The 18683-nt window shown below is 46.5% G+C and overlaps 2 protein-coding genes across 5 annotated transcripts in view; one reads left to right on the top strand and one right to left on the bottom strand.

Annotated features, from left to right (window-relative positions):
- The window catches only part of LARGE1 (LARGE xylosyl- and glucuronyltransferase 1), a 394217-nt gene that overhangs the window by 225255 nt on the left and 150279 nt on the right, over positions 1-18683 (top strand). Inside the window, exon 6 of the mRNA XM_075855826.1 lies at positions 3775-3946. Within this exon, the coding sequence (XP_075711941.1) occupies positions 3775-3946 (172 nt within the window). The remainder of the gene's footprint in view (positions 1-3774; positions 3947-18683) is intronic.
- LOC142748662 (E3 ubiquitin/ISG15 ligase TRIM25-like) overlaps positions 1-18683 on the bottom strand; it is a 232115-nt gene that overhangs the window by 102897 nt on the left and 110535 nt on the right. The window lies entirely within an intron of this gene.

Raw genomic sequence — 18683 nt, 5'->3', positions numbered from 1 at the left:
TCTGTGGGGATACTAAAAGTATGGTGGGGACAATATCGGGGCCCTGTAACTACTGCAGAGGCACTATAGTCAGATTATGGGGGAGCTGGTGTAGCATTTTTACTACTGTGGGGATGTAACAACTATAGTGGAAACAATATGGAGGCACTGTAACTACTGTAGGAGCACTGGGGGGGCATTGTAACTACTATGGGGATAATACAGCTATAGTGGAATGAATATGGGGGCACTGTAACTACTATAGAAGCACTATCGTTATCGCTAAATACTGTGGGAGCACTAGGGGCACTGTAACTACTGTGGGGATACTAAGGTTTGCAATAACTACTGTGGGAGCAATAGGGGGGCATTGTAGCTACTGTGGGGATACTACTTATATTGTAGGCTAATATGTCGGCCCTAAAGTACTGTGGAAGCACTAGGCAGATACTATGACTATGGTGGGTGTAAGGTGGAGAACCTGTAACTACTGCGGGGGCACTATAGGAAATTGTAGCTACCGAGGAGACTCAAGGGGGTCATTGTAACTACTGTGGGGGAACTACTATGGTGGGTGTAAGATGGAGAACATGTAACTACTGTGGGTGCATTATAGGGAACTGTAGCTACCATGAAGACAGGGGGTTATTGTAACTACTGTGGGGATACTATGACTATGGTGGTGAAAATATGGATGTCCTGTAACTATTGTGGGGGCAATATGGGGGCCTCGTGAGTGCTCTGGGGGCACTATGGCTAGCTATAACTACTGTGGGGGCACCAGGATCATAGAACATGTCATACTTAGTGCTGCCCTCTAGTGGACATTCATATGAACAGCATGGAGCTGTGGTTTTTGCTGGAAGCTCCACTTGACAGATTGAATACGTAAGATACGACGACAGCTCAGTTATATCTGCAATTAAACATAACAGTCGCAACGGAAAAACATCTTTATGGCTTTCTAACTACGGGTTATAAAATAAAAGCGCCCCGCTGAAGACCCGGCTGTAAATGATGGCGCCTCTCGCAGTGAAAGGGTTCAGTGCTGTTGGCATACAGTCCCGGAGTTTAGGGCATGGTTGTAACAAGCGCCCTTACAAGTGCTGCATACACATCCGCTCTTCTGGCTCGATGCTTCGCGGCTTTTCTTCAGCAATTAATACTCTTGGAACACAAATCATTTGCTAGAACGGCCTCAGTGCTGCGGAATTATCCAGCGGGGGCTCTACTGGAAGCTTCCATGGGTCCCGACGTCTCCGATGACAAGCGATACCTCGTTGTAACATGTTCTGCATAAAAAAATGTTACCAACCAGATGAATGCAGATCCCCCCTGAAGTTGTGGTACAGAATGATATCAGGGTGCCCTGGTGCCAGTTTTCACACTCTCATCTGTTGGCACTACGCACAAACCAATTAAGCTCCTGCTTGGGGTTAGGCAGCTTTGCCAAGAATTTTGCAATATATATATATATATATATTTTTTTTTTGCTGTATTAATACATCATTGTTAACGAGATCATGAAATTATGTCCTGTGTAATTTATAGACTGCATGGCATTCATGCCGTAGAGGGCGCCGAGAAGGTTTCTATAGGGCCTGGTGGGAGCTCAGTTTGGCATATTTTTCAAAGATCTTATGAACTTGCTCAAGGAGCCCCTTTACATTGAGTGAGGGACCGGCTGAGGGTTATGCCAATCGTGATGTAAACACGCACCCCCCTTTTAGGCAATATGTGGCACCTCCCACTTGCCTTAGGGTAGGCAATATGTGGTGGTAGATACCAGCACTTTCCTTAGGGTAAGCAATATGTGGTGGCAGACACCAGCACCTCCCCCTTGCCTTAGGGTAAGCAATATGTGGTGGCAGGTACCAGCACCTCCCCCTTGCCTTAGGGTAAGCAATATGTGGTGGCAGGTTCCAGCACATCCCCTTTTCCTTAGGGTAGGCAGTATATGGTGGCTGGTACCAGCACTTCCCTTAGGGTAAGCAATATGTGGTGGCAGGTAGTACCACCTCACCCTTGCCTTAGGTCAAGCAATATGTGGCAGCAGGTACCAGCACCTCCCTCTTGTTTTAGAGTAGGCAACGTGTGGTGGCAGAAACCAGCACCTCCCCCTTGCCTTAGGGTAGGCAATATGTGGTGGTAGGTACCAGCACCTCCCTTAGGGTAAGCAATATGTGGTGGCAGGTACCAGCACCTCTCCCTTGTCTTAGGTCAAGCAATATGTGGTAGCAGGTACCAGCACCTCCCTCTTGTCTCAGAGTAGGCAATGTGTGCGGGCAAAATCTAGCACCTCCCACTTGCCTTAGGGTAGGCAATATGTGGTGGCAGGTACCAGCATCTCCCCCTTGCCTTAGGTGAAGAAATATGTGGTGGCAGGTATCAGCACCTTCCCCTTGCCTTAGGGTAGGCAACGTATGGTGGCCTTAGAATAGGAAATATGTGGTGGCAGGTACCAGCCAGGATCCATGTGGGCTGTCATGTGGGTGTTTCTATCTTAGTGTGGGACTGTCTTTCTTAAACCATAAAGATACATGTAGGTTTAGAAGTCACCGTTGTATTACTAGTAACATATGCATGCAGGGAGGAGAGGGGGCAGAGAATGGACTAAGGAATAGTCTGTGTGTACTTGTAGACTGATAGGTGACTGGGTGACCAAAGACAGATCTCCATAGCCTCAAAAATGGCTGAAAATGGTTGCAACTTCCTGTCACCAGCTTCCAGCCTCTGAAGCACAAACTGCTGCTCTTAACAAGTAAAACACTGTGCAGACTAACAAATAGCCCACTGCTTGCACCCCTACCTCAGTAGGTAGACTGGAGCATGATCGCCCTGGGTCCCGAAGCCCAGCGGGCCCTGGCATCTGCCCTGGTTTGCCTGGACCCGACACTATCCCAGATTGGGGGTGCCCGTGGCATTCTAAGTAAACACATTCTACGCTTGTCAAGTCAAGGGTGGGGTAGACAGACGTCCCTGTCACCTGTGGGCCCACATACAAATGGAGTTGCCCCTTTAATAATAATTACAGGAGCCAACCGGCCGATTTGTCTTCCTCCTACGTTCAGCATCTGACCTCCATAGAATCGAATTATAAAGCTCTTTAAGTGCCTCCAGTGACTGGATATTAGTCATCAGAGCCCACGTCACCCATTACAATGCCACCCTCTGCCAAGGCGGCCTGATGATAATACATATCCATATAGCCCCAGAGGCCGAAGCCCCATATAGCAGTACCCCAAGACTAAAATGGAAAGTATGGGCGTAAAATATCATCCATGTGCTATTTTCTTCCCCCTGGACGGGCAGGCGGTGCGGGGTTCTCCAGGGGCCGATGTGGAGGGGATAATATGATAATGTTTCGCTTGATGTGACTGTAATATATATTTATGATGCTGCCACTTGTATCGAGACCGTCCCTTGATCTTGATTATTTGCTCTGGACTGGCTCCTGAATGATTTTCTCAGGCTGAGGTGTCTCAAGACGAATGCAAATATTAGACAAAAAGTAACGGGGATTATTTACAAAAAGAAAAACCAAAAATATGTCGGCCCATCTAATGGGATTCTCTCCGTCATGACGTCATATTACAGGGCGAGCAAAGAGTCAAGAACCATCTGAACCAAGACCCCAAGAAATAACACAGTAAAACCTTCACGGCAATGTAGTCTCATTGGGGCCTCTAGATGGTAAAGGTCTCGGGGGCACTGCCCTTTTTGCCCCGATCTTTAAGACGTCTTATGTAAGACTGATGTGATTATTAAGGGCTCGTGTCTGTCGTTTCTCTACAGTCGGAAGTTTCATGGATTCCAAACAAGCATTACTCAGGAATATATGGACTCATGAAGCTGGTACTGACCAAGACCCTCCCTGCCAGCCTGGAGCGGGTCATCGTCCTAGACACCGATATCACCTTTGCCACAGATATTGCCGAGCTGTGGGCTGTTTTCCACAAGTTCAAAGGTCAGAATTCAGTTTATCAAATTAATTAATGTATTATCTATCTATCTATCTATCTATCTATCTATCTATCTATCTATCTATCTATCTATCTATCTATCTATCTCATATCTATCTATCTATCTATCTATCTATCTATCTATCTATCTATCTATCTATCTATCTATCTATCTATCTATCTATCTATCTATCTCATATCTATCTATCTATCTATCTATCTATCTATCTATCTATCTATCTATCTATCTATCTATCTATCTATCTATCTATCTATCTATCTATCTACAGCTGGCACTAGATGTTTGAGCTGGAGTTGTTCTCTAGACTAGATTTTTCCGTCCGACTGTTAGATGATAAAATCTCATCCTCCCCCAGAGAACAGCTTTCCTCTGCTCCAGAGTGTGGTGGTGGTGGCTTTACACCACTTCGGCTGACACCTGGCATTGTGTATGGGGTCTATGGATTGTGTCCCTTTTGTAATGACCAGTTCCTCTGCTGATATTACTTATAGTGTAAGAAATGAGTATAATGACTGGAGATAATTTGTGCACCCTACACATTTCACTACCCGGCCATCCTGCCCTGTGAGGTGGGGGGGGGGGGGCATCACTTTTGGGCTGAGTGGTTGCTTTCGAGGCTGCCGTTCTTCTAATGTTTGTCTATGGGGATTGCGTGGTTCTATGCCGGGCTGTACGGCCTTTTACTAATGTAATGTGGTGATTATCCAGTCTGGGGCAGGTACAAGCCATAGACGCAGGGGTGGGTGGGTAGGACTGACCTGAACTGGGCCGCAATCCATCTCATGGCCCTCATACAGCTGAATAGTCACCCCTATAGAACATATATGTCCAAGTGTTAATGGACTCTCAACGTCTAAAACACATGTTGAACGCGGCTTGTAGGACTCGTTCCTAGTTTTTTTTCTCTTTGTACCAATAATGGGCATTTAAAGGTCAACACCTTCCGTGGTTAGTGATATCAGCGTCTCCTCCTGGAAGGAAAGGGCAGGAGCTGACACCTCCTAATGAGACATGAAGAACATGATTCACTTCCAGAGATCACAACTTACCGTCTGCTCCATGGACTCTGCCCGCCCGCTGTTACTGGAACTTTAAGGTCAAGGCTTCACTGAAGTTTCTATAGCCGGTGGGGCAGAACTATTCTGTTGGGTTGTTAAAAATTCTATCCAGCCGTTTATCTGTTTCTGGGAAAGCTGAGTGACAACCAATCCAGCCACATTACATACACGTGGGATGGATAGATAGATAGATAGATAGATATGAGATAGATAGATAGATATGAGATAGATAGATAGATGGATAGATAGATAGATAGATAGATAATGGGCTGGGGGTTGTCTATATAATTGGGTACAGACGCCCGCTGTGTATTGATAGGAGGTCACAGGCGGCTGCACCTCTTCAGATTTCTGCGGCGCGTTCTTCAGCTGGTAACAACTCACCGCTACATCAGACATTTCAGAAAAGGTCAGCGATGTTTTGGGTTCTGGATCATTGACTACCATTGAAATAAGATGGGGCGGCTGCCAGCGCGGAGCCTTAATTATATATATATATACACTGGTACCTTGCCTGGCGCGACTGGTGTCACATATTCCTTACAATAACTAAAAATGACTTCTTTATAATAAAGACTATGGAGGTTGTGAAGAAGGGTGACAACCAGGAATGGACCTAGAAGGGCACCAGTGTTCGCGCTATCTAGTGATGGGTAGAGCGTATCCTTTAATATCAGTCCTCCTCCAATTTGCCCTTTTTAGAAGCTATAGCGCTATCTTCTAGTCACATGGTCACCCATGCTTCATAGGAATACATATATCCTGCTCTCCCTCCTTTTCTTTCTCTATGGATAGTCCTGCTGAGGATTTAAGGCTAATTGAATTGATTGAGTGAACTATGGCAGCCTGCAAATAGGTTTTCAAATCCAGAGGGATCTCAGATAGATATGAGAGATGATAGATGGATAGATAGATAGATAGATAGATAGATAGATAGATAGATAGATAGATAGATAGATAGATAGATAGATAGATAGATAGATAAAGTCATTTACTTTGAGTGAATGTGCCCACACCTAAAGTCTCTCTATGTGGTTCTTACCAATTGGGAAATCCATAGTTGTATTCTAGTCACTCCTGTCGCCTCTCTATACACTCAAGTCCCGGGCAGCAGTTGTCACGACCCACCAAGGAACCTGTATAAGGAACCTGCGCCCACATGTAATGAGATATTCCCTATACTTGTAATGTTCTCTGTACAGTATATCACTTTTTATGGCAGCAGTTTGTACTTCAGTGCTGACTTTCACGTTACAACTATAGTTATCCATTTTTGGGACTATTGGGAGCCGCCTTTGGTCACTCGGTCACCCACTGCATACAAGTGTACACAGATACACCCTTGCTCTGTCCTCTCCTCCTCCCTCTATCAGTCTTGTACTGTGGCATTGCTAGCACCAGTGCTACGAATCTCTTGTCCCAGGTCTCACCATGATCAATTGTATCTTCATGGGCCCCCTTCATTTGTGCCCCAAATATCTTCAGAGTCGACCAACACCCCTGGTCTTGTTTTTGTTGCTCCCATAGTTGGGCCCTTGTTGGGCCTTTTGTGCCTCTACTTGCTATAGGAAATAATGGGAAAATATCTCTATGAACAGGTAGGAACATCCACATGACAGCCCACATGCCACCAAAGAGCTCGCAAGTCAAACTGTTCCAATAAATTAGGCGCTTCTCTGGCCGTCCGTGTGCCAGCCATGAGCTGGAGTCGATTTTCCCTATAATTTACACCAATTTTTGCCTTAATTAAAGTCAATTTGCTGGGACACGGAAGCCCACGCCCTCTTCCACTCAGCTGCGAAAATGCCTCAAAAGTCAATTTTGCGCAAATTGCGACTTTTCTGCGCCGGGCGTAGAACAAATAATAAATACCCAGCAGTGCGATGGAGCAGGTAACCGGGAAGTGCGATTACTTGGCCTGTTTTCCACCAGTAATTCCCACCTTCACTTGTGCTCTTCCCAAATCCTCCAAATTATTTGATTTATTTTCTCTCGTCCTTCACGGAGAGTCTCCCGACCACATCCTCACCCGGCGCCGCCTCCGCCTCAACGCTGTACATGGAATTAGAAATCAGCCGGAGACGGATGTGATCAGATTTACAATTCATTGTGTTCTGTTTCTTATGGAAACTTCTACAATGTTTTTCCTCCACCTGTCACACGGTTAAACACAGATAGATAGATAGATAGATAGATAGATAGATAGATAGATAGATAGATAGATAGATAGATAGATAGATAGATAGATAGATAGATAGATAGATAGATAGATAGATAGATAGATAGATAGATAGATGATAGATAGATATGAGATAGATATGAGATAGATAGATAGATATGAGATAGATAGATAGATATGAGATAGATAGATAGATATGAGATAGATAGATATGAGATAGATAGATATGAGATAGATATGAGATAGATAGATAGATAGATAGATAGATAGATAGATAGATAGATAGATAGATAGATAGATATGAGATAGATAGATAGTGTAAAGGATCTGCCAGGCACTGCTTCGGGGTTAATTCCCAGAATTAATCAGTCAACACCTGAGTGTACATCCCTGAGACAGACACCAGCTTCCTCCACTCAGGCTGGCAGGCTTAGGAGTGGGAGAGCCTATCGCAACCTGGCCAGACTCAGCTAGCTCCCGCCCTCGGTCTATTTAAGCCTGCTCTTCCTGTCCATCTGTGCTTGTGAATTCTTTCCTTGAGGTTTCCTGGCCCGGCTACAGCTCCTGCTACTTTTTGATCCTGCTCCATACAGACCCCGGCTTACCGACTACTCTTCTGCTTTTCGCTTTGTACCTCGCACTCTCCTGGCTTGACTCGGCTCGTTCACTACTCTGTTGCTCACGGTGTTTCCGCGAGCAACTGCCCATTTCCCTTGCTTGTATTCCCTTGTTTGTTTGTCGTGTTTGTCATGCACTTACTGAGCGCAGGGACCGCCGCCCAGTTGTACCCCGTCGCCTAGGGCGGGTCGTTGCAAGTAGGCAGGGACAGAGTGGCGGGTAGATTAGGGCTCACTTGTCCGTTTCCCTACCCCCCCCACCATTACAAATTCACAAGCCCTATACCTAGTCTACCCTGGTCCCTGACACCATTATGGAACCCCGTGAAACCCTGGCTCAGCAAATGCAGGGTCTCTCCCTACAGGTCCAGGCCCTGGCTCAGAGGGTCAACCAGCCTGATGCTACCTTGGTAGTTCCCCTCACCGCACCCCTTGAACCCCACCTCAAGTTGCCCGACCGGTTCTCAGGTGACCGGAGGGCTTTTCTCTCCTTTCGGGAGAGTTGTAGGCTTTACTTTCGCTTAAAGCCTCACTCCTCAGGTTCTGAGAGCCAGCGGGTGGGTATAATTATGTCCCGGCTCCAGGAAGGGCCCCAAGAGTGGGCCTTCTCCTTGGCTCCTGGCGCCCCTGAACTTTCCTCCGTTGATTGTTTCTTTTCTGCCCTCGGACTTATTTATGACGAGACTGACAGAACTGCCTTTGCCGAGAGTCAGCTGGTGACCTTACGTCAGGGTAAGAGACCTGTTGAGGAGTATTGCTCTGACTTTAGGAAGTGGTGCGTAGCTTCTCGGTGGAATGACCCTGCCTTAAGGTGCCAGTTTAGGTTGGGTCTGTCGAATGCCCTGAAAGACCTGCTAGTTAGTTATCCCTCTTCTGACTCCTTAGACCAGGTTATGGCTTTAGTGGTACGACTTGACCGACGTCTCAGGGAACGACAACGTGAACGTTTATGTGTTTTTTCCTCCGACTCCCCCATGATGCCTCCCGAAGTCCCGTTGCTTCGTTTCTCCCCTAAAGACTCAGAAATACCTATGCAACTCGGGGCCTCCGTGTCCCCTCAACAACGTAGAGAATTCCGCAGGAAGAATGGTCTCTGCTTCTACTGTGGGGATGTCAAGCATCAAGTAAACAACTGTCCCAAGCGTAAGAATGCTGTCAGAGAGCTCCCGCGTCTAAGTGATCATCGGGGAGGTCACTTGGGCGCACAGGTATTTCCCGTGAATATGAAACATACTAAGATATTGCTTCCCTTTCAGGTCTCTTTTGGTGGTAGGTCTGCTACCGGCAGTGCCTTCGTGGATTCAGGGTCCTCTACTAATATCATGTCTGTGGAATTTGCTATGTCTCTCGCTATGCCTCTGATTGATTTGCCTAAACCTGTTCCGGTAGTGGGTATCGACTCCACTCCTCTTGCTAATGGTTATTTTACACAGCATACCCCTGTTTTTGAACTCCTTGTTGGCTCCATGCATTTGGAGCAATGCTCTGTACTATTGATGCAGGGATTATCGTACGATTTGGTTCTAGGTCTTCCCTGGTTGCAGTTGCATAATCCTACGTTTGACTGGAATACTGGGGAGCTAACCAAATGGGGTAATGAATGTTGTACGTCATGTTTTTCTGTTAATTCTATTTCTCCCCCTAAGGAGGTGAATACGCTACCCGAGTTTGTTCAGGACTTCGCTGATGTTTTCTCTAAGGAGGCCTCCGAAGTGTTACCGCCTCATAGAGAATACGATTGCGCTATCGAATTGGTACCAGGAGCTAAGCTTCCTAAGGGTAGGATATTTAACCTTTCTTGTCCCGAACGTGAAGCCATGAGGGAGTATATCCAGGAATCCCTGGCCAAGGGTTACATTCGTCCCTCTTCTTCTCCGGTAGGTGCTGGCTTCTTCTTCGTAGGGAAGAAGGATGGTGGTCTTAGGCCATGCATTGACTACCGTGGCCTGAATAAGGTCACGGTAAGGAACCAGTATCCCCTTCCTTTGATTCCTGATCTCTTTAATCAGGTTCAGGGGGCCCAATGGTTCTCTAAATTGGATCTACGGGGGGCGTATAACCTTATTCGCATCAAAGAGGGGGATGAGTGGAAGACTGCGTTTAACACGCCCGAAGGCCATTTCGAATACCTCGTCATGCCCTTTGGGTTGTGCAATGCCCCTGCGGTCTTCCAGAACTTCATAAATGAGATTTTGAGAAATTACCTGGGGATATTTCTTGTAGTGTACCTTGATGACATATTGGTGTTTTCCAGGGACTGGTCCTCCCACATAGAGCATGTCAGGAAAGTGCTCCAGGTCCTTCGAGAAAACAAACTGTTTGCCAAAATCGAAAAATGTGTATTTGGGGTACAGGAGATACCATTTTTAGGTCAAATCCTCACTCCTCATGAATTCCGCATGGACCCTGCCAAGGTTCAGGCTGTGGCTGAATGGGTCCAACCTGCCTCCCTGAAAGCGCTACAGTGTTTTTTGGGGTTCGCTAACTATTACAGGAGATTTATTGCTAACTTCTCGGTCGTCGCTAAGCCTCTTACGGACCTCACTCGCAAGGGTGCTGATGTCCTCCATTGGCCCCCTGAGGCCGTCCAGGCTTTTGAGACCCTCAAGAAGTGCTTTATCTCGGCCCCCGTGCTGGTTCAGCCCAACCAAAGGGAGCCATTTATTGTGGAGGTTGACGCGTCCGAGGTGGGAGTGGGGGCCGTCTTGTCCCAGGGTACCAGCTCCCTCACCCATCTCCGCCCCTGTGCTTACTTTTCTAGGAAGTTTTCGCCCACGGAGTGTAACTATGATATTGGCAACCGCGAACTTTTAGCCATTAAATGGGCATTTGAAGAGTGGCGCCACTTCCTGGAGGGGGCTAGGCACCAGGTAACGGTCCTTACCGACCACAAGAATCTGGTTTTCCTAGAATCTGCCCGGAGGCTAAACCCGAGACAAGCTCGATGGGCGTTGTTTTTTACCAGATTCAATTTTTTGGTTACCTATAGGGCCGGGTCTAAAAATATTAAGGCGGATGCACTGTCGCGTAGCTTCATGGCCAGCCCTCCTTCGGAGGAAGATCCTGTTTGTATTTTGCCTCCAGGTATAGTCATTTCCTCTATCGAGTCCGATTTAGTCTCTGAAATTGCTGCTGATCAAGGTTCAGCTCCTGGGAACCTTCCTGAGAACAAGCTGTTTGTTCCCCTGCAATTCCGGCTAAGGGTACTTAGGGAAAATCACGACTCCGCACTATCTGGCCATCCAGGCATCCTGGGTACCCAACACCTCATTACCAGAAATTATTGGTGGCCTGGTTTGCCTAAAGACGTTAAGGCCTACGTCGCCGCCTGTGAGGTTTGTGCCAGGTCCAAGACTCCCAGGTCCCGACCAGCGGGCTTACTGCGTTCGTTGCCCATTCCCCAGAGACCTTGGACACATATCTCCATGGATTTTATCACCGATTTGCCTCCATCCCAAGGCAAGTCGGTGGTGTGGGTGGTGGTAGACCGCTTCAGTAAAATGTGCCACTTTGTGCCCCTCAAGAAACTACCCAACGCCAAGACGTTGGCTACCTTGTTTATCAAACACATCCTGCGTCTCCATGGGGTCCCCGTCAATATTGTTTCTGACAGGGGGGTACAATTTGTTTCATTGTTTTGGAGAGCCTTCTGTAATAAGTTGGGGATTGATCTGTCCTTCTCCTCTGCTTTCCATCCTGAAACCAATGGCCAAACGGAGAGGACTAATCAGTCTCTAGAACAATACTTAAGATGTTTTGTCTCTGACTGTCAATTTGATTGGGTTTCTTTCATTCCCCTCGCCGAATTTTCCCTTAATAACCGGGTCAGTAACTCGTCAGGGGTCTCTCCCTTTTTCTGTAATTTTGGGTTTAATCCACGGTTCTCCTCCGTTTCACCTGGTTGTTCCAACAATCCCGAGGTGGAGGTCGTTCATCGGGATCTGTGCACAGTCTGGGCCCAGGTTCAGAAGAACCTAGAGGCGTCCCAGAGCATACAGAAGGCTCAGGCCGATAGAAGACGTTCTGCTAACCCCCTGTTTGTGGTCGGGGATCTGGTGTGGTTGTCATCCAGGAACTTGCGTCTCAAGGTTCCGTCCAAAAAGTTTGCTCCCCGGTTTATTGGGCCGTATAAGGTCATTGAGGTCCTCAGTCCTGTCTCTTTCCGGCTGGAGTTACCCCCGTCTTTTCGTATACACAACGTGTTTCATGCCTCCCTCCTGAAACGCTGCTCCCCGTCCTTGGCCCCCTCGAGGAAACCTCCTGTTCCCGTCCTCACCCCTGAGGGGGTGGAATTTGAGGTGGCCAGGATCGTGGACAGCAAGATGGTCCAAGGCTCCCTCCAGTACCTGGTCCATTGGAGAGGATACGGGCCCGAGGAGAGGACTTGGGTACCCGCCCGGGATGTTCATGCTGGGGTATTGGTCAGGAGGTTCCACCTGCGTTTCCCCAGTAAGCCAGGTCCACTTAGAAAGGGTCCGGTGGCCCCTCATAAAAGGGGGGGTACTGTAAAGGATCTGCCAGGCACTGCTTCGGGGTTAATTCCCAGAATTAATCAGTCAACACCTGAGTGTACATCCCTGAGACAGACACCAGCTTCCTCCACTCAGGCTGGCAGGCTTAGGAGTGGGAGAGCCTATCGCAACCTGGCCAGACTCAGCTAGCTCCCGCCCTCGGTCTATTTAAGCCTGCTCTTCCTGTCCATCTGTGCTTGTGAATTCTTTCCTTGAGGTTTCCTGGCCCGGCTACAGCTCCTGCTACTTTTTGATCCTGCTCCATACAGACCCCGGCTTACCGACTACTCTTCTGCTTTTCGCTTTGTACCTCGCACTCTCCTGGCTTGACTCGGCTCGTTCACTACTCTGTTGCTCACGGTGTTTCCGCGAGCAACTGCCCATTTCCCTTGCTTGTATTCCCTTGTTTGTTTGTCGTGTTTGTCATGCACTTACTGAGCGCAGGGACCGCCGCCCAGTTGTACCCCGTCGCCTAGGGCGGGTCGTTGCAAGTAGGCAGGGACAGAGTGGCGGGTAGATTAGGGCTCACTTGTCCGTTTCCCTACCCCCCCCACCATTACAGATAGATAGATATGAGATAGATAGATAGATAGATATGAGATAGATAGATAGATAGATATGAGATAGATAGATAGATAGATAGATATGAGATAGATAGATAGATAGATATGAGATAGATAGATAGATAGATATGAGAGATAGATAGATAGATATGAGATAGATATATAGATAGATAGATAGATAGATATATAGATAGATAGATATGAGATAGATAGATAGATAGATATGAGATAGATAGATAGATAGATATGAGATAGATAGATAGATAGTTTTCAGTATAGCAGGATATATGATCTGGATCTATAGGGTCTCGTGTATTGTAACTTTCCTCCTCAGCACAATTGGAGAATAACTTTGGTTTCTTTGGTCACTTGTTCTCTGAGACTTCGGTGATACGTGTTGGGGGGGGGGGGGGGGATCATCCACCTTGAGGAGAACGGACGCGTTTTCAGGATCCTCCATACATTTTGACGTATGTGAAAGACAATGAACCGCGCAGAAAATAACATGACAGGCCGCAGCGGAGTCTCGTGTTTGGACAATATTATTCCAGTCGGAGGTTCCATCGATCATGATTTCACCCTCGATTTGTCACTTACCACCTCTCTCCATCATACACTCCATCCATCCGTCATCCTATCACCGTCACCTCCGCACCTCGCCACGCTCGTCCATCTATCAACCTCAGTACATTATCCAGATGAGGAGAGCGACACGGCAAGACTCATATGATGGAGGGCGGGCAGAGCGTATACTCGCTCTTATATCCCCGTCATATCTGCACCTCCACTGGGATGATTATAGAGTCACATTTATATAAGAAAAACATAAAGAACAAAAAAAATAAATATATATATAGTAAAATTCCGATAATCCGGAATTTCAATGCTTGATTATCAGAAGTTACCTACCCATAAGGCATATAGTCTCCGGTATCTCCTATGCTATACTGACCCCACCTATGTCGCATCATTGACCCCATCTCTACAGGTGTGTTGATGGTGACCCCTTAGCAAAAACCAAGGAAGGGGTAGTAAACCATCCTGACAATCCAGCATTTGATAATCCATAAAGTCTGAGAATCCGGCACTTATTTCCAGCACCGAACTTTCTGATAATCCGGAATCTCAGAAGACTGAGAACCAATTAGGAAGTTGTTCAAATTAAAGGTTGTCCACCCTTATAAGTGAGTCGCTATGACTGTCCTATAATCCAGAAGATGTCATATTCCACCACCTCTCAGGCTCCAGTGATGTCATCATAAGTAATATGTGGGCTGTCATGTGGATATTTCTATCTAGACACAGTGGTGATCCTATAGGAGTGACATTAGATCAATAGACATAGTAAAAAGATAGAGAGAGAGAGAGAGAGAGAGAGAGAGAGAGAGAGAGCAAGAAGGTGTTTGTGTCTTCTTCTATGTAGTTGGGTGACTGGGTGACCAAATAAGTTGGCTCTATGATTTCAAAATGGCCGATTTTGGTTGTGACTTCCTGTTTTCAGCTATAGTAGGAGGAGCAACTTTGAAGGCAATGCAGATATCCGTCTCCTATTGGTCCCATTTTTTTTTTCCAGTTTTTGGACTACCAGATAGAACAAAACAGGTCAAGGATTCAAGGATATCATGACATTGATCTATATTATTGTGTATACAGCTCCTATGCAGATGTATGTGTCTCCATGCCCCGATCTTGCTAACCTACAGCCAGTAGAAAAGAAGGCAGATGGAGTGGATAACCATATGACTTCCAGCTCAGACTACACCCAGGATTTGCTTGTAGTCTGTAATTATGGAGACACATAGATCTGCATAGGAGCTGTATACACAAAACGGTAGACTATTTTCAAAGTTGCTTAATTTATATTTTTTTTTAATTTAGATGCATTGGAGCTATTAAGACAATGCTTGCAAAAGTCTACACACCCTCTAAATGTTCTTTATCCATGCCGATAGCTTTACATTCTGCCCACACCGCAGCCGTTTGCCCGTTCTCGCATAACGCAGCACATGTGGACACTTTAAAGTCGTTACAGAGCTCACCTCCTGCTCTTTGTGCCGGGCACCGCAGTCTGCTCCATCTGCATTGTTCATTTGTCGCCGTTTTCAGGAGTTGCTCGCAGCCGGGGCTTCATGTAATTTAATTGTTCTTTTAGAGGCGGCGGCGCTTTAAAAAGTCGTTTGCTGCATTTCTATTTAGTTTCTTCAATAGAACAATTTCCCTCCAGGGATATTAGATGAACGTTCTTATTTACGGGAGGAAATTCACGTGTGCGTTTTTTTTTTACAGGACTCATATCATGCATGAGCACATCTGCTCCTATGTTTTCTATACATATGTCCTGCCGAGGGGGGTATAGAAGAGCTATTATGTGATTTATTTCAGAAGAAGGCCTGAGACTCACAGTTCAGTTCCATTACAAGTAATGCATTTCCTTAAAAAGGTTTTCCAGGATTAGAAATAGCGCCACTCCTGTCCATTGGCTGTATCTGGTATTGCAGCTCATTCCCAATTAAGTTAAAACCAGACCGCTTTAAAGTGGACCCTCTACATTTATACCATTATGTTCCTATAATAATATAACTTCTTTATAATATTGATTACAGTAAAATAGCGCCATCTCATGGCCACGTCATATGTCTCAGGGTAGACAATACATCTCCTACATTCATTTGTGAAAAGTCACATTAACTTCCATGGACTTATGTTGATTACGAGCTTTCGTCCAGAAACAGCTCCACTCTTGACCTCAGGCTGTGTTTGGTATTGCAACTCACTTTAGATGGGCTGATCTGCTATACTGTACAAAGCACAAGGACAAAAGTGGAGCTGTTTCTGGAAGAAAACAGCCATGTTTTTATAATCTCACAAAATTCCTTTAAATCCAAAAATCAGAGGAGAAGCTAGCTACTTCCTTCCTAATTGGTATTACCATTGGACTACATTACCCAGCATTGCCCAAGCCTGTCTCTCCATAGTAAGAGTCATAGAAGAGAACTCTCATTGTCACAGGGAGCCACCATGGTGACCTAAGAAAGGGAGGGAAGGACTCTATGGCTGACCAGGTGACAGAGAAATTACCCCTATGATTGCTAACATGACTGACAGGAAGAGGGACTGAGCTGCAGACCATGGATGAGGGTTTCTAGGAATAAGAAGCCATGATGTTGTTCAACCCCCTCAAGGGTGTATACAAAAATGATAGGACCCCATAGTAAAACTTAGAATGGGTCCACTCCCCACAGAAAGCTTTCCAAATTCTCTGCTCCCCTTTAGAGGTAAATAATGACCACTAGGGGGCGCTCAATGCACAAGGATTTATAAATGCCCCCCCAATGGGTGGTGGGAACCTGTGTTGGCGTTCTCTCATGACAGATCCTACAAGGTAACCCAAGTATGGGAGATGGTGGGCAACCAAGAACCAAGTCCTCTTGGGGTGGGGCGGTGTTAACCAGCACCAGAAAGGGGACCCCATTTTAGCGCTTGTTATGGGGCCCCCTCACCTCTATGTATGCCCCCCCCCCTGCTGGTCTTTTGGCCACCACATTGGCGGTGTTATTTATCTGGTTCACGGATAATTGCACCGTCACTAGATGGAAGGAATAAAAACACGTCTTCCCTTAGATGTCGTCTTGGTGATGAACGGACTGTCCAGAGGCGCAGTTGGCGGAAAGTGCTCTGTGCAGGACGCCGCTTTTTCTGCGAGAATGACCTATTATTGCTGTCATAATTATGACCGTGCAAGTGGCGCGCGCAGGCCGAGCGAGTAGATTAAACGCTGCAGTGGTGAATCTTAATGGGGAGATGAAGGCGACTCGCCGAATGTGGCTTAATAACTCCGAGAAGAGGATTTGAGGCATTTAGAGTGATGACGTAGAGTCCGGAGCCGCGCGGAATCACAGCAACGCACCCTGCATTATTCTCCTTCATCTCCCCATGGTGCTGACAACCGACCCTGTCCTGCCTATTAGACCAGCGAAATTTAAAGGGCCGCTAAATCTCAACTAAAACAGCTGCCGTATAGAAAAGGTCTACTAAAAATATTCAAAAAGATCCATAAAGAGGACCTGTCCCGGTGATTTTTCAGCTTTTTTTTTTGCTTAGTACATACTCTATCAGTGGTGCGCTACATGGGCCAAAAGTATGTGGACCACATCTCAGTCCAACCCCCAATTTTTGTTCCTAAAACATGTAGGGTATATCCACCGGCTCGACTGGTTCTGTATCTGACGCTGGTATTGACTCTCTTAATGGAGAATGAACATTCAAATGTCCACCAGGAACAGGGAGCGGACACCAATGTTCTGGGAGGTCCTACCAGTCGGGCCTCCACCAAAACAAGACTTTTAGGGCATATCTAGTCTTTGGTGCAAAGGTAGCCATTACACCTGATGTCCGAGGGGGTCCAAAGGATTTTGCATTGGCACCCAGGAGCTTTATTCAGCAGAAGATTCTCCTTGTCCTGTTAAAACTACCTCCATTCTTCTCAAAAGGGTCTCAGAAAACCGGAGTTGGAGACGGGAACCCCACCGATCTCGACAATGAGGACACCACATACCTTCGATTAATTTTGATGACCACCTGTCCACCAAAAATGGGGAAATGAGACCTCTTGTTCTTTAGATCGGTGGGTATCCTAGCGGTACGTTGACCACCAATCTTTTGGGTTGCCTATTAGTGGAAGGGAAACCCCAAATAATAGAAGTCGGCCCTCCACCATTAGTCCCCCTCCACAAAACTTTACAGTGCGCACTAGACATTCGGACAGGTAGAGCTCTCGTAGAATCTGCCAAACCTGGATTCATTTGTCACTCGTGATTCACGTCTCTACTGCTCTACTCTCCAGGGGCGGTGGCTTTACCCCACTGAAGCAGATACCTGGCATTGTGCACAGCGCCACATCTGTACTTGCAGCTGTGCCTGGTACTGCACCTCAGTCATATTGAGTTGTCCATTTGTTCTTCTGATCCTTGGAGGTTTCGAGGGTCGGACACATTAATGGCCCATCCTAAGCTAAGGCTCTATATTTTTATTCCCAGAAAACCCCTTTAATCGAAGGTCGAGCTTCACCTTAATAAGTGTAAAAAATGAATGGTTAGTATGAAAACTTTTTTTATTGGTTCCTATTCTTACAAACATTCATCAATCCAATTACCCTAAAATGGGTCTTCATATTTTTTTAGCCATTTTGCAAGGAAAACCACAAGAGGGAAACATATGCAGATGTTCTTTGGCTGGATTTTAACCCCTGGGGCCCCAAGAGCTTCAAGTCAATAATGTTTACCCCCTTGAAGCTCAGTGCTGCCCCAAATTGAAGCTTTTGGGCCCCAAAGAAAATTCTATGAGGGCATTCACCCATACTTTCCAACTGTCCCGTTTTTTTGTGGTGGGTGGGGTTTATACATATATGTCACAAAGCGGGTGTTTCAGGGCGGGGCTAAACAATATCCCACCAATGAGGAATCAAATGTGAGTTATGCCCCTTTCTATCATTTATACAACTGGTGTCTTCTTATGTGACAGAGGGGCCTTTAGTTACCAGGGCAGAAGTGTGACTGCTCTCTATGTGCCCCTTATAGTTACGCCCCTGCTGCCCCCTATACATTCCTAGGGACATGACGCCGGGCAGCAGTCACATATCTATAGTCCCCACGTCTATGACATTCTGACACTTTAGTTGCCGCCGTTGATACATTTCTGATTCGTTCTGCCTTCAGATTCCCCTAGAACTTTATTTATAATGCTAATTTGCATGTTACTGATGACGTCATCAGCAGAACGTTACCGTGTCCCAG

This window comes from Rhinoderma darwinii, chromosome 3, assembly GCF_050947455.1.
Source record: "Rhinoderma darwinii isolate aRhiDar2 chromosome 3, aRhiDar2.hap1, whole genome shotgun sequence".
Taxonomy (NCBI): Eukaryota; Metazoa; Chordata; class Amphibia; order Anura; family Rhinodermatidae; genus Rhinoderma; species Rhinoderma darwinii.
This window is presented reverse-complemented; position numbering and strand designations above follow the sequence as displayed.